The sequence below is a fragment of the Hypomesus nipponensis genome, chromosome 17 (assembly GCF_054491055.1).
Source record: "Hypomesus nipponensis isolate SF chromosome 17, ASM5449105v1, whole genome shotgun sequence".
Classification (NCBI taxonomy): domain Eukaryota; kingdom Metazoa; phylum Chordata; class Actinopteri; order Osmeriformes; family Osmeridae; genus Hypomesus; species Hypomesus nipponensis.
In genome coordinates, this window is record NC_140377.1 from 3,725,475 (window position 1) to 3,740,720 (window position 15,246).

Sequence of the window (15,246 nt, forward strand, 5' to 3'; positions counted from 1 at the left end):
GTGGACACCGAATTGTAAGATATTCTGAAATTCATGTTCTTTAATTTTACTCAAGCTCATTTTATAATTTGCATTGGAAAAAAATGGTATGACTTAAAAAGAAAAATATGAATGCAAATTAGAAGTCTTAGACTTTCTGGACCCTGATCAAACATATCGCTCGAGGATGCAGGTAATGGTACACTGTATGCTTAGTTATAAGTTGGAGTCAAGTAAAAAAAAAAAAATCTCCAAAAATCATCTTCAATCGCCATCATCTCCAAACAGTTTGTCTTGAGACTACAATTTTAAATAGTCTCCTGTCCATTACTTGTTGATGAAACCAGTGTGATACACTGCAAGATCCTTACAATCATTTGTTTAGAATTGTATTTGAAATATTCATTTTATTTTATTAGAAAAGAGATCAAGAAACATACATTCAATGCTGATAACAGGGTCAGGGAGAAAAATCAAACAATGCCAATAACTGTTAACAGGTGCTACTCAAATCTGTAAAAAAAAAAAAAAAAAAAAAAAAAGGAAACTTTTTTTACCTGTTTTTTTTACAAATAACATTTACATTTATTTATATTTAAATAAACTACAACTATTTTAAACAATAACAAAAAAACACATTTTCAAAAATGTGTATGGCACTTCATAACAAAAACACACCTTTCAAGTGAATATATACATAAACGTAGGAATGACAACCACCAGTCACTGACCCAGAAAACCATTTAAAATATCATACACAAGAGAACAGCAGATGGTGAAACAGAACAGAAGCAAAATAATATGACCTACTGTATGTGCACAGAGAAGTGTCAATGACTTGCAGTAGCTTGAGAATTTTATTACTACAAGCAGCCATAGTTTTATCCCTAAATCATCACTAAATTAAAGCACACATGAACAAATCAATGAACGATGCAATTTTGACGACAAGTTTACAAGCACAATGTGTGGATTTGTTAGATCTGATTAATCTTCAGATAAGGCACAACATATAGGAACAAGAAACTAATTTACTGTACAGAAAATATGTTTTGGAATGACTCACTTGCCAGCTGACTGTCAACACTCAAACTGTCATGCCATAAGAACCACCTTTTAGACTTTTTTCATACTCACTGTATTAGATTTAGACATCCATGATGTTGAACACGTTTTTTTTTTACCTTAATATTGTTTATTAAAAATTACCTTGACCCAGTTGGGTTAGATCTTGTGGCACAAGAGTTTTCAGTGACACGTGAGGGATGAGCCCTGATTTTCTTCTCTCCACGTCCTCCAGTGTTCTGGAACACACTCAGGAGCCCAGCAGGAAGGGGTGGGTCAGAGCTTTGGAGGCTGAGATGCGATTGGTCGGCTTGAACGCTAAACACTGCTGCAGGACAGAGAGAGACTGCTTTATCGAGACTAGTGATAGAAACGACTGATTACCCCAGAAGGAGATGTAAGAAACATAACACATCATGGAGAAACAATGTTAAGCTTTAGGCATGCTCACAAAAAGAAGGTCATTCTCTTCCTGGCCGAGAGTGGACAGCAGCTGGGTATAGGTGGCACCTGGGGCCAATTTAGGGGAGTAGGAGATGGGACTCTTCACTGGCCAGTCCTCTTCACTGGGCAAGCCTATCACCCTGGAGAACAGCCAAACCCACATTTAGACACCATTAACAGTATACCCCACAAACACTAACCACATACATATGGCTGTAATTATTACACATGTATTACAGTCTTCCAGGACGTAGAGGGTCTGTGATACATAAGACTCACTCAAATATTTTCTGGAGCTGTTGCATCTCAGTGTATCCAGAAAACAGTGGTCTGTGGAATAAAAAAGGCATGTTATATTTGCATACAACAGCGCACGTGTAAAGTGTGTTTCCCTAAATTATAGAGATAATAGAGAAATAATGTATCCATAAACTCAAAAAAACGCTAGACCCACATCTGCCATACGGACACAACAGAGAGTGAACGACCTCCTTCTCGCCTTCAAAACCAGCCCAAAAGCAGTCCCCAAAAAACGGTGCTCTTTCCGTACCTCAAGAGGAAGAGCTCTGCAAAGATGCAGCCTGCGCTCCACACGTCCACGGAGGTCATGTAGCTGGAGCGAAGCAGAACCTCGGGGGATCTGTACCACAGCGTCACCACCTGGAGACCAGGAAGGAACATCAGGAAGTTCACTTGGGTGATAAGTTCCTCCGGTCACCATCTTACAAAGATATGTTTGCAATAAGGTTCACAAATTGGCCATTTGATACACTTGTTTACAGAAATAATACATGCATAATACAAGTAATCCCACCCCATATGTACTATAATTCATGGGCACTCTTGTCAAGAGATTCACAGATGGACAAAGGCTTACGCAAGGGGTAAGGGCAATGTGATACGTGTAGATCCGCGCCATTCCAAAGTCAGCAATCTTGACTTCTCCACGGCTGCTTATCAAGACGTTGTCTGGCTTCAGGTCACGATGCACCAGCATGTTGGCGTGCAGAAAGTCCAGCCCCTGCAATAGCTGCCTCATCACATCCTGAAGAAACAACATTTCAATTCAGACTTGGTATAAGGTTTGTGGAGTCATTTGACATGGTGTGATAGGAAGAGCTCCACACCTTAATTTTGTCCAGGCTCAGACCAGTGTGGGGAACCTTGGAGAGAAATGTGGACAGGTCCTGATCAATGTACTCAAACACCAGCGTCAGGTCCAAGCTCCTGCCCCGCATTACAGCTGACACATCCAACAACCTGTCACAGAAAGGTCATCAAATGAATCAAGTAGTAACTACATCACTTTTGAGCAATGCATTATTAATCCATGCATGACCTTATATCTAATCACATTGATTTGCGAACCACGTTAGTAATTAAGATTTGATCAAACTTACTTTACAATGTTGGAATGGTTGAAGTACTCGATTTTACGTAAGACGGCAACCTCGCGGATCATGAATGGAGGAATTCCACCATCAGGATCTTTTGGGATGTTCAACTTCTTCAACGCAACCAGTCGCTGTTGATCGCTCACCTCTCTGGCCTTGTACACTTTTCCATAAGCGCCTTCCCCTATTTCTACGAGTATTTCGTAGTTCTGATTAGCACAGCATGTGTTTACGTCCATAACTAGCAGAATTTGCTTATTAGTTGAGCTAGTTTGAGAGTTTCCTTTGTCAATATGGATCTTGAACTCTCGTCAGTTCAACAGTTGACAGACCCTTCAGATAATGGTTCTGATAGTAGCTAGCTAGGCCTTTGCAGACAGGATGGCGTTGGAGTCAACACAGAAAGAAATGAGTTATCGTACGCAAAAGTCTCTCACCTATTAGTTTTCATGACACTAAAAGTTTTAACCAGTTGGATATTAGTGCTCACTAATTAAGTTCAGAGGGCATGTAACATTTTGAATACACGCCTCGTCCCCAACCTATTCAGATCCCTCCGAAATGACATCACATTATCGCTGCATGCATGCACTATCAATGTAAAACGCGTGATGTCCTCGTGTTCGATGTGTAGGCCTACCTTATAAAAAAAAAAATACGGGCGCAATGATGTCATCAAAGTGTCCTATCAAATTAGAGAGAACACCTGTCTTAAATAACATTTTATGTATTATAACATGTTATTAATTATTGTTCATCAAATAATCTGTACCCACTCAGCCTTATTAAATATTCAAATAAATGTTATATAAAACGGCATTTAGAGGATTCGCATTATGTTTTATTGACACATACGAACACAGTGCTTTATATTCTTGCACATGAACCAGTTCCCTTGGTTCTCCCTCCCACACAAGCATAATCCCATTTGTGTAAAGGCACGTCAGTGGGGTAGAAAATTACTGCAGTCCGTTTGAAAATATACCACTTAAAAATTTGTCGTAGGCAATTGTAACAACAGTAGACTCCTGTCCTATCATTAAAAGTGCATTTGAATTTTGAAAGAAACCACCAATTGACAACTTACTTATTTGACAGTAGACTATAAAAACGAACAAACTGTAAATCTGTACGTTACATTTAGAATGCAAACATGTTCTGAGGCTTTCAATTAACCAAATTTTGTATTCTGTTAGTAAATTAATTGGATGTGAAAAGTCCCATTGCAAGTGTAACATATTATGTGATGTTATGCTACTGCTACAAATATTACAGGTCAAGATGAGTGAAATAAAAGAACAGATTTGATGGCTTGTTATATTGCAAATGTATCTTAAAGTGAATGTGCTGGTTAGTTACACCCAGATTGAATACATGTCATTCCGATCACGCTCCATCCTCCACCTCTTTACTCCACCCTCATTCCTCTTCACATTCATTGTTTCATGCAGATTTTCTGAGGCTACCGACGTCACTGGTTTTACTGCTCTTTCTTCATGTTGTCGACCTTTTTGGTCTTCTTGGCCAGGGCGATGGCGTCGAGGTGCAGGTTACGTTTGAGAATGACGGAACCACAGGTGAGCGCTCCAGCCAGGGCGCCAGCAAAGCCGCACACAAACACATCTTGTCCTGCGAATCAGACGCACACAGACAAGTCAGATCCACAGCCATACCGCAAGTCACACTCGCACTCTCTAAATGAAGAGCGGAGCTATAAAAAATAGGGTACGCCGAAAACATTTTTCTACGGAATCCCGAGACAGCGACTCACCTGTCAGGTAAAGATTCTTCAGTGGAGTCTGGGGTCTCACGGTGGCGTTGAGCTCGGCACTGAAGCGGGCGGTGCCGTGATCGGCTCCGTAGATCTCCCCTCGAGGGGCTCCTATGTAGTGGGTGTTTGTGATGGGAGTCCCAGCATCCACATACTCAATCTACCAGTTTTCAGAGAAATGGAATAGAAGCGTCAAGACAGATTTCAGCCAGGTAACACAGTTCAGTTATTAGTAAAGCTACATTAAAAAAGTACAGAATAAACCTGACGCATCGAGGCTTTTTACTACCTTGTCCCTGTTGATCTTTGGGAAAACGCCCATCACCACTTCCAGGATGGAGTCGATGAAAGCTTGCTTCACCTCCTTGTAATCACCCCCTCGATTGGTCACCTTGTCATCTTTCCACTCCTCAAACCACTCATAGTTGGCAAAGCTCACCAGGCTTAGAGTGGACTTGCCTAACCAAAGACAGAAGCATTGGAGAGCAAGGTTGACGAGGATAGGTTCCCGGGAATAAACATCGAATTGGCACAAAAAGGACATTTAGTCTTTTAGTTTTTTGTCATTTAGCAGACGCTCTTAACCAGAGCAACTTACAGTAGGTACAGGGAAGTGCCTTAACGTCATTATGGACATCCGGGAATCGAACCGGCAACCTTCTGAGTAATAGCAAGATTCCCTAACCGCTCAGCCATTTGACTCCTCAGGACACACGTACCTGGTGACCTTGAATCCCACGTGGGGTCTTTAGCAGACGGAGAGGCCACAAAGAGGAGAGGTACACTTTGAGCCGACTCCTCTCTCTTTCCCTTCAAGTACGAGTCGACCCTGTAAACAGGGAGGGGTTTGTGAGATGCGAAACATCAAATGCATCTCAAATATTACCAACTTCCTGAAAACCACTATCATCAACTCAATCCTTATGTTTTAGCACAGCTATATGCTCTCTCTCTTCCAAGTCCTTTAGACACTTGTAGTAACCTGATATATGTACACAGAAAAGTGAAAGTTCAACCAAACGACAAATGACAAAAATAACATACAGTTCATCAACGTTGTTCTCTGTGAAGATCCAGTAGTTGTCTGCTTTCAGGCCCAGCTCTTCCTTGGTTCCATCCAATCCCAAGAAGATACTCAGACCTCCCTCTCCATTTTTCATCATACTAAGCTGCTTCTGGATAGCTGCAGGAATCACATAACCAACTATCATCTTACAAAATACTCATTTGCTTCCCTCAGGCTTTCTTCTTTACCCATATTGGACTCGGGCAATAGAAAGCCTGTGTGAAATGGACCACATTCTGTTTCCTTGCATACCTGGGTTAGCTTGGAGCTCTTTGGGCAGCAGCTTCTGGTAGGTGTTGAAGATACCAGCGTTTGAGATGACCATCGGGGCATGTACATGCACCTCCTCTTTGCCCTTCATCACACTTACACCTACAAGCCAAGAAAAGCATTGGGAACTGCTCTCTAGAAACAGAACGATCGTCACACTCAAAACATAACAGGTTTAAGAATACGCTTTAAAAAAAAAAAAAGCTCCTATTTACCACAAGCTTCATTTGCGTCGTTGAACAGAATGCGGTTGACCGGTGCACGGACTAGAACGGCTCCCCCTGCTTTCTCAATGATGGGGATCATGTGGTAGCCCAACTCGCTGGCGCCTCCTATTGGGTACCAGGCCCCATGGAGGTAGTGGCAAACAAGCAGGCTGTGCATTGAGAAACTGGCATCTTTGGGCATGTTACCTGGCAACGCACACAATATAGAAATTCAAGACCAAAACCTGCAACAACTCTATATTACTATAGTACCAGAACATTTACATGCAGTTCAAACCAAAACTGCAACATTAATGATTTCTATCCACACATTGAAAATGGTGGTGACCAGTGGTGTTTCTTAACTGCACACTGTGTATATCAACCTACCATATGTGCCAAAGATGTAGCAAAACACGGCTCTGAGATCCTCGTTTTCAGTCAGTTCATTGACCACCTCTGTTAAACTGCGTGATGCCATTTTAAAGAAGAAAGAGAGACGATTGGCTAAGCCTGTGTACACCAAGAACTTAGCCAATGGGAGAGGTATGATCTTCAACAAAGGCATGAGCCAAACACTGCGCCCTGCTTTCTGTGAACAGAAGACACAGACAGGTGTGAAAGTCAGACATATGACAAAAAAAGCAAAGAGATTATTATTATTTTTTTAGGACCCAATCTTTCTACAGGTATCAACAATCAGATTGATTCAGTACCTGTAGGCTATGTCTAGTTTTATTCATATGTTACGGAAACCTGAAACATGATTGGTTTATTGCAAACTGCTGAGATAAAATGTAATGTCTCCTTGATATGATAAACTTGTTGGACATTAATGTCCATCCTTCCAGACAGATTACACATTCAGTCTTGAGACATCACACATTAGGACACTGATTCCTACTGGGATAATGGTGACACAATAGCATCGGACCACAGACTGTGACCTTCATGCCAAAGTACAGATAGATATGAAGGAAGTAAAGATTTTTTGTAGCATACATGAGTCACTATCAGCATTCCCACTGCCAATAAAGCTCATGGTCCTGCTGGAAGCCTCAGTAATGATTAGGTTCACTGAATAAATCAGAAAACTCTCTTCAGCTAAACTTGCTGATCATGATGTAATAACGTACCTTGACCAGTCTCATGTACTCATCGATGGCCTTCTCTTCCCCTGGAAAGCACTTCTTTAGCTCTTGAGGGAAGCGGTCCCTGCCACTGTAGATAGGGTAGACGCGCCTATTGTCAGCTGGGCCGATTACCACCTGGTCAAAGGGGTTCTCCAGGGGCTCCCATTGCAGCTGGCCATTGGTCAGCTGGTCCAGCATGCAGCGGAAAGGCTTGTGCTCCAACAAGTCACCAATATAGTGGATACCTGTGTGGGGAAGACAGCGTTGGAACAGCGATAGCGTTAGAGCTGTCAGAGCTAGGACAGTGACAGGACTAGATGAAAGGCTTATACAGCCTGAACACAGCCATTCTAGTAACCTTAAGAATAATATAATATATATATATATTATAATATCTGATACTGTACTGTAACATCCCAGAGAGTGTTAATAACCGTATTTTCACAATCAGTCTTCTTCTGATTCCTAAGATCTGTTGTAAATCGCAGGGCAGGTGCCATCGTGTCTTACCGACGTCAAACTCGAAGCCTTTTTCTGTGAACGTATGACAGCAACCCCCAGCCCTGTCATGCTGTTCCAGCACCAGGACTCTCTTCCCAACTTTAGCGAGCATCACTGCCAGCCCAAGACCACCTATTCCACTGCCAATGATGATGGCATCTAAATTCTCTGGTACTTTGCTAGTTAAGAAACCTGAAAAATAGGAAATAATTCACGGCAATATTATTCAGATTGTAAATCAATCTTCACCCGAAATTAAAAAATTAGGGTGCAACAGGTAAAATACGGATCTATATAAAACATTTTAGCCTATCCAAATGTTTTAATTGGTTTGAATACTGTCACTTTACCTTGTTTAAGAACTTTATTTTTCTCCTTCTTGTCAGTGACCAGTGGTTTCAGCGGTTCACGCGTATCGATATCGAAAGGATTCGGTCCTGATGTTCCGAATACATATTTTAAAAGCAATGCAACAATGCTTACACAAATTACAGCTACGGCGATCCACATTGTGCATGAGGTCGTGCACCGACTAAACTATGCCAAAGTGTAATCACTTCCTCGTTGAACTGTACTAGGAAGACTTGGTCAACCCTACATGGCAGTTGAACTCCATGCATGCTTGACTGACAACAAACTCAGCCAATTGCAGATATCATTCGTCCACGTCAGGCAAATTCATCCAAAGTCAGCTGATAAACACGCCCACTTAAAGTCCAGGGGAAAACGCCCACCAAAAATCGCACGTAGTAACACAGCCATTATTTACGCTCCAGGGTAAGTATAAGACAATATTATTAAAATACGTGAACTCGCAACTTTTATCCGGGATATACGCTCTACTTGAAACCACTGCAAGTACTAATACTAATAATTCAGAGCACTTCCCTTAAAAACAGAGGCATGCTACAGCAAAAGCATTGTGTCACTGTTAAAAACAGGAGTCATCATTGTTTCCATTGTAGTGCTTCTTGGTCCACAATAAGCCTTGTTTCTGAACAAGAAAGACACCATTATCTACATAAAGATAATGAAACTTAGAAAGCAGAGACCACATCATGTTTTCTTAGAACAATGACTATTTAAACCCATATTCCCAGTGTGACTCCAAACACTAGCTGAATCTTGAACCAAACACCGTGTCCTAACTGGATGCGACGCAACAGTCGGATGCTGGCATCCAGGTAGAATGTTAGACACAGCTTTGGGTTTAACAACCTAATTGGACACAAGCAGTAAATATAATCATAAGAAAGCTATCATGTCGAATAGCATCACAAAAATCATGCCAAAAACTTCATGGCAACTTCTATATTTTATTTAGCACAAAATCACCTGCATTTTCACATTTTCCTGCATCATAAAACAATGATACCCGTTTTTCCACATCAGTTTGCATTTCCAACTAACACTCAACTTTAATAGACACTTTATCTGGTCCCCTCCCCCACATTTGAAATCTAGTAGTTTTATTTAGTTTTTCCTGTTCTCCACTCAAGATATTCCCATTCATATCCAGTTTATAAACTGTTTCTATTCACAGCCAACACCGATTTGCTCTCTGCCATGTATAAAATATAATAAAAACAGTCAAAACCTGTTATTGTTTTATTTTCTTCAGAACAGGGGTTTTCTGTAAGTGTAACAAGCCAGATAGTGGGTCACAGAAGTTAGTACAGATGGGGAAAAAGCATTCAAAAGATGAAGGCCAACTCTTTTAGTTCAGTCAGTCAGGTGTGCTGAATCAACACCAGAAAACCTATTCACGTAGAAAAAGGAGGGATCAATGGCAAATCTGCAGGTTCAAGCTTTAACTGAAAGAGGAAACCAATTCGAAACAGAAGCCCTTGTCTCAAATCCTCTTTTGGATATCATCTTACACCTTCTGTATTTTCCCCGTTACTTTTGAAATCTTTTTTGATTGTTTTTATTTTTCTTTAAAATTTGATGACAGGTTATTACTGCAAAAGCCGTTTCCATTGGGAGTGGAAAAAGAAAAAATGTTAGATTCAAGAGTATTAGCATTACTTTGCTGTATTTACATTTATGTTTTGTGGGTACACAAATATGTAGGTGGTAAATAGCAACTGTTATGGTCTGTGTATTTGTGTGTTTGCACCTGGTACAATCATGACAGCCTTTCAATGTTGTACAGCTGTCTGAGATGGTAACTACAATGGCTTAAGGTCCATGTGATGGGAGAGAGAGAGAGAGAGAGTGTGGGGAAGGACCATCTCCCCCCCACCTCCCTCCCTGCCTGGCAGCAGTAGTGCAGGTCAAAGTTCAAAAGGTCATAAAGTAAAAATGGGCGGTGGGGTTCCCGTCCTGGATCAGGAGGGGCCGTCAGGCCGTCGGTCGGATGTTCAGTGCGTTGGCGTGGTGTCCTGGCCTAACTGGGACACTGTGCACTGGGAGGCAGCGGGGGATGTCACTGCAGTACCAAGCCAACCTGGAGGACAAAGGAACGGTGAGCACAGTGTCGTATGCTCTATCATCCAAATCTAATCGACAGTCGAAGACACCACGTCTATACGTATAAGATCATGACGCGTCAATGACAATATACCTTGTCTGACCCCATGCTGGGACACTTCCAATTGTACAGATAATACTGCAGATTTCCATCTCCGATACCAAACTTAAGCTTTTCCAGGAAAGTCTTATTCTCCATCAGGTCCAGTGCATTGAAGACGTCAAACCCTTTCTGTGTGTTTAGAACATCGAACATGAGAGCGGTGAGAAAAAGCATGACATGATGAGAGGAAGAAGAGATGCAATTCGTAAACGTCAAAGGGAAACATAACTGTTCTGACTATACTTGCGGGCAAACTTACCGACTTGGCCAGGATGAGGGCGTCAGACATTAGGTCCAGTAGGGGGGTGCAGGTGTGCACGTTGTAAAAGGAGTAGGCTGCCTTCAGGCTGTGGTGGACTGGATGGTTCATGATGGTGGAGGGAAGTGTGTAGAAGCTCAGGAAATCAGTCACCTTTCCTGCAGAGTTCTATTGAGGGAGAGATGAGGAGGCACAAACCACATTCATTTTTTGTGCTCCATGTGTTCTTGTTCACGTAAGTCTCTAACGGTTATAACGAAGCCATGAGAAGGACTCTGATGGGTGGGGTCTGATGGGTGGAGATCTCTACCTCCACCAGGTAGGTGTCTATGATGTTCTCCTGGGGCAGCAGCCAGTGCTCCACCTCCTCCGGGCTCATGGTGGGGGCCAGGTGGAACTGGCTCAGGTACCCCAGCAGCAGACGATGCACCGCCGGCACGTCCTTCCTGGTCATTGGTCGCAAGCCCGATGTCTTTGGAGCCTGAAGGGAGTTTATAACAGGATGGGTCAGATAAACCTTTGTCGAGGAAAGGAGATCGTGTCACCACCTCTTTGGTTTTGATGCTGTGCAAACGGCAGCCCCTAGATGGTGCCGTACCTCAGGAAGACGGTACAGCTTCATGGTACGCTGCATTGTCATGTTCCGGCTCAGGTGAGAAAATTTCACCTCGATCAGCTTGCGAGGGTTCAAGGAACGGTGCCAGTACCTACAGGAGTAATGCAAAGTGTTTTGATACAGTCATCTCATCATTGAAATGCATTATGTGATTGTGTGTGTGTGTTTGTATGTGTGTATTTGACCCACCTGCAGGTACCCACAGGTTTGGGCAGCACTACTCCAGCAGTGTAGACTGCCTGGAAAATGCCCTCTAGATTGACCCGTCTGGTGATCTCTCTGATCAGAACTGGCGCTACCCGCTTGGCGCGCAGCTTCTTGTGGACACAAAGGAAGTTGATCTCCACCATTTTCTTTTCCCTTAACCACAGATAATAGTTTCAAAGTCAATATCCTTTCTGCCATGCATTCATGTATGCGTGTATCTGTGTGTATATGAAAATGCCTTAACATTGTTAACCATTTTGCATGTACGTTCAGAACGTCCCAAAGGAGTCCCCAACACGAGTTATTCAGTTAGGTTGTAATACAATGTCACAAATTTTCAAGACAAAAAAAATACAGTAAATAAATGTACATACTGTACCAATGGTTCATTCGCAATTACATGGACTCTTATTGTTGCGTCACTGTAGCCTGTCTACTGCTTAGGTTTCTTACATGTCATAAATGCGGATCTTGGCAGGGATGGCACTGATGAATCCCACAAGCTTCTGGTTGGAGTTCACCCTCACCCCACAGTGCCACTGAGGCAGCCAGCCAGGGGGACGCAGGGCCCTAGGAGAGACAGGCATGAGTTACACTTACTCAGAGGGGTAAGGGGGAAAAAATCTATTCACATTTGAATCGCGATTCAGTCTGCTAGCGTTTTTAGTTTTTAATCGAATCGTGAACCCAAGAATCGAATCGTGAGGTACCAAAAGATTCCCACCCCTACTTAGTCACATCTGTGGCTAGTTACTAGGTAAGTGCCATGATAATGTACAGGCTACAAGTGACTTGTGGTACACTGATGCGTATAATAAAACCCACAATGAGCATTTCTAAGGTAGCCTATACCACAATTACATATATCTTTATGACTCATATCGATTAAAGGATAATGTTTAAGTGGCATGAGAAATACATTGACATTTATTCATTTAGCAGACGCTTTTAGCGACTTCCAATAGAGGTTAATTAATTACCAGAGCAGGAACTCGGGAGAGTAATCGAAGCGGAACATATTGTCGTCGTCCTCCACGTAGTTCTCATTCAGAAGAGTGTACAGTTCCTTCAACTAAAATTGGGCAGAAAAAAAGTCCATTCATCAGGCATGAAGGTCAGGATTGAATGCGTTGAATGGATGAATTGGCTGAATTGGTTATGTTCTAGGTTCAATAGTCTGTGAGGTGAGGAAAGACTGGCTAGTTGAATGTATTAAAATCTGAGGTGTGTTCTCACCACAGCAGGGTTTCCCAGGTCGAGAGCGTCCCAGGTGAAGCCTTGTGGAAGGCTGTAGGGCTCCTCCCGGATGATGTCTTTGTCAGGCTCGATAGAGCCATGCGATGTCACCATCTCCCCTACGAGAGATAAAAAAACATAATTTGGAGGTGTCCAAAAACCATTCTGTGTCTACATGCCCCTGTATGTCCTGTGTTATACCTAGCTTCGGGACCGGCTGCGTGTCCCAGAACTGGTAGCTCCTCCGGGTAGCCTCCTCCATGGTTTTGGCAGGGCCGGGACCCACAGAGAATAGTTCAATGGCTTTCTGGATCTCTTGCAGTTTATCAGCTGGCAGTGAGTTCACCTGTACAGAGACAAAAAGTGAATTTGAAACGTATTGCTGACATACACATAGACACATACAAAATGCAGACACGCTACATTCCGTCCCTCTCTACCCACCAACTGCCATTCAGTGTCTGTGTTTTAGCAACTCTCAAGGAAAAACGGCCTAATCCAGCCCCACCTACCTTGGCTAAGGGATCCTGTGCTGCCTCTTGGACTCCAGACTTGTCCTTTTTCTTTCTCTGTCTCTTCTTCTTCTTCTTGGCACCACTGTCATCCCCCAGACCCTTTTCACTGTGACAGAAGAGAAAACATTCGAATCGGACCACTAGACAGGGCCTGGAGAGTGCACCAAGTCTCTGTTTGAGCACCTATTCAACGAGTAGAGAACACACACAAGCATATTCACCCTTACAATCCAAAGCAGTTCACATTAGTTAAGAAGCAGGCATGAGACAGAAAGAGGCGTGGGATATGGAGGGTTTACCACGGACAGAATTCAGACCAGTGTCAAGTATACATAATTGTATAATAATACTGTGTCACTACCTCCTTAATTCTCTTCAGCCTTGTCTGAGGCTGGGCATTGAACACAAGATGAACCCCGCACCCACCCTTACAGGCAACCTCATTGGCTGAGAGAGACTACATACTTACAGAGGAACACAGGATAATCCCATTACTGTCCAAGAGGGGAGAGAGGCCAGGCACTGGCTTGTATTTGTAACACCAGGACAGATGGTGAATCACATGACCAAAGTGAAGTGTGTGTGTGTGTGTGCGCGTGTGTATGTGTCTATGTTCAGTGATCACCTAGAACAATAGATGACAAAGCCCTCAATGGTTTGTTCACCATGCTTCCATTCTGGCAGCTGGGTCCAACCACCATCTAGAAGCATTCTGTTTTCCAGGCACCCTACCTGTGTGTGTGAGTGAGTGAGTGAGTGAGTGAGTGAGTGAGTGAGTGAGTGAGTGAGTGAGTGAGTGAGTGAGTGTGTGTGTGTGCAATAAGGTAAACTGAGATTTTTTTAAAAATATTACTGTTCTGGATTCTACAGCTCAATAAAATCTATCTAAAATTGATTTCATAATAGCCATTAATGGCTAATAATTAATGTTTTCAAATAACCAACTGTATACTCGACAGTAAAATTATAACAAATGTATAAAGTATAGCTCCATGTGACCTTGAGACATGACATAAAAACCTCGTCGCAAGCGGTTATGGGTTTGGAGACGCCTTCATGAAGATGCTGCAAGCATACACTGCCCATGACTGTGTCATTATACTGTCTGTGAAATGAGGCCTGCACAATACAATACTAAATAAGCTAGCTTCTTCCTTTTATTCGACTCATAATAGCTCAAAGATGCTATAGATTTCCTTTAGTCACTTGTTTGCTCATTTTTGCTTTAATTGTCACACGACTTCATTAGTGATTAGCAAATTCGCCAGCTAACGTCTGTGTCGACACTTCATATTTGCTAAATGGCTACAGAAATGACAGCATTAATTGCTACCAGTGCGACACCGTGGCTATATCCTTGTCAGTTATGTTTAAATAACATAATTCCAACCCAACATTTTACTGTAGTACACATATATTTGGTCTATGCAGTGAATGCATGCATATTTCGACAATTCTTTCATCATTCCCCATACCTTCCGACGCGTTAGGCTAAAATGAAAGAAAATGAAGACCCGCCCATAACAGGAACAGCATCGAATTAGGTCCAATCAGAGTAGAATGTCAGTAAACTGTCAACCTTTACGACCAATGACGTAAAAGCAAGTGGGTGGGATTATTAGGAGCAATGAGTTTCTCTAGCATGACTGATCTTGGTTGCACTGTTAGCAAGCTGTCAAACGAGCGCATGAACATTGCAAAAATACTACTATTCTTTAAAAATAAGTCTGCGCCCTCACCCGTCATCAAAGTGGTGCTCTTCATTTTCACAATCGCTGCAATGTCCATGGTCTTCTTCTACCTCCTCCTCTTTCTCCGGCTTCGGTGCTGTCTCATTCTCATCCGCCATCTTCATCTAGGAAGTGAGGAACTACCGCGTGCACTCAACGCCTCAAAACACCCCCCGATACTATTGGCCAACTGTCGTGGTGCTCCTTGGGTCCTGTAGTCATCCCAAAAACTAACGCCTCTGAGAAGTCTGTGTCTACGTGCTTGAGTCAAGAAGAATG

The 15,246-nt window shown here is 42.6% G+C and overlaps 3 protein-coding genes across 5 annotated transcripts; all 3 read right to left on the reverse strand.

Annotated features, from left to right (window-relative positions):
* Nucleotides 1-79: 79 nt before the first annotated feature.
* Nucleotides 80-3,507, reverse strand: cdk21 (cyclin-dependent kinase 21). Of its 3 annotated transcripts, XM_084678057.1 has the most exons (8): nucleotides 3,320-3,506; nucleotides 2,889-3,072; nucleotides 2,616-2,748; nucleotides 2,366-2,533; nucleotides 2,039-2,148; nucleotides 1,768-1,818; nucleotides 1,496-1,628; nucleotides 83-1,372 (listed from the first exon to the last, which is right to left on the reverse strand). In XM_084678057.1, exons 2-8 carry the CDS (start codon nucleotides 2,948-2,950, stop codon nucleotides 1,295-1,297), a joined length of 735 nt encoding a protein of 244 aa, XP_084534183.1. In that variant the 5' UTR covers nucleotides 2,951-3,072; nucleotides 3,320-3,506; the 3' UTR covers nucleotides 83-1,294. The 3 variants fall into 3 exon arrangements, with proteins under 3 accessions (XP_084534182.1, XP_084534183.1, XP_084534181.1); XM_084678056.1 differs by having other exon boundaries at nucleotides 80-1,369; nucleotides 2,889-3,507; XM_084678055.1 differs by having other exon boundaries at nucleotides 84-1,372; nucleotides 2,889-3,506.
* Nucleotides 3,508-3,701: 194 nt separating this feature from the next.
* retsat.2 (retinol saturase, tandem duplicate 2) lies at nucleotides 3,702-8,439 on the reverse strand. Its single transcript, XM_084678054.1, has 11 exons — nucleotides 8,180-8,439; nucleotides 7,839-8,021; nucleotides 7,332-7,573; nucleotides 6,586-6,787; nucleotides 6,205-6,402; nucleotides 5,972-6,091; nucleotides 5,698-5,836; nucleotides 5,373-5,482; nucleotides 4,943-5,112; nucleotides 4,654-4,813; nucleotides 3,702-4,511 (listed from the first exon to the last, which is right to left on the reverse strand). Exons 1-11 carry the CDS (start codon nucleotides 8,337-8,339, stop codon nucleotides 4,363-4,365), a joined length of 1,833 nt encoding a protein of 610 aa, XP_084534180.1. The 5' UTR covers nucleotides 8,340-8,439; the 3' UTR covers nucleotides 3,702-4,362.
* Nucleotides 8,440-9,125: 686 nt separating this feature from the next.
* Nucleotides 9,126-15,115, reverse strand: LOC146253019 (glycylpeptide N-tetradecanoyltransferase 1-like). The gene is made up of 12 exons (XM_084678545.1): nucleotides 14,977-15,115; nucleotides 13,235-13,343; nucleotides 12,924-13,068; nucleotides 12,723-12,841; nucleotides 12,467-12,558; nucleotides 11,940-12,056; nucleotides 11,469-11,639; nucleotides 11,262-11,370; nucleotides 10,974-11,144; nucleotides 10,664-10,831; nucleotides 10,396-10,533; nucleotides 9,126-10,278 (listed from the first exon to the last, which is right to left on the reverse strand). Exons 1-12 carry the CDS (start codon nucleotides 15,090-15,092, stop codon nucleotides 10,258-10,260), a joined length of 1,476 nt encoding a protein of 491 aa, XP_084534671.1. The 5' UTR covers nucleotides 15,093-15,115; the 3' UTR covers nucleotides 9,126-10,257.
* Nucleotides 15,116-15,246: the final 131 nt, after the last annotated feature.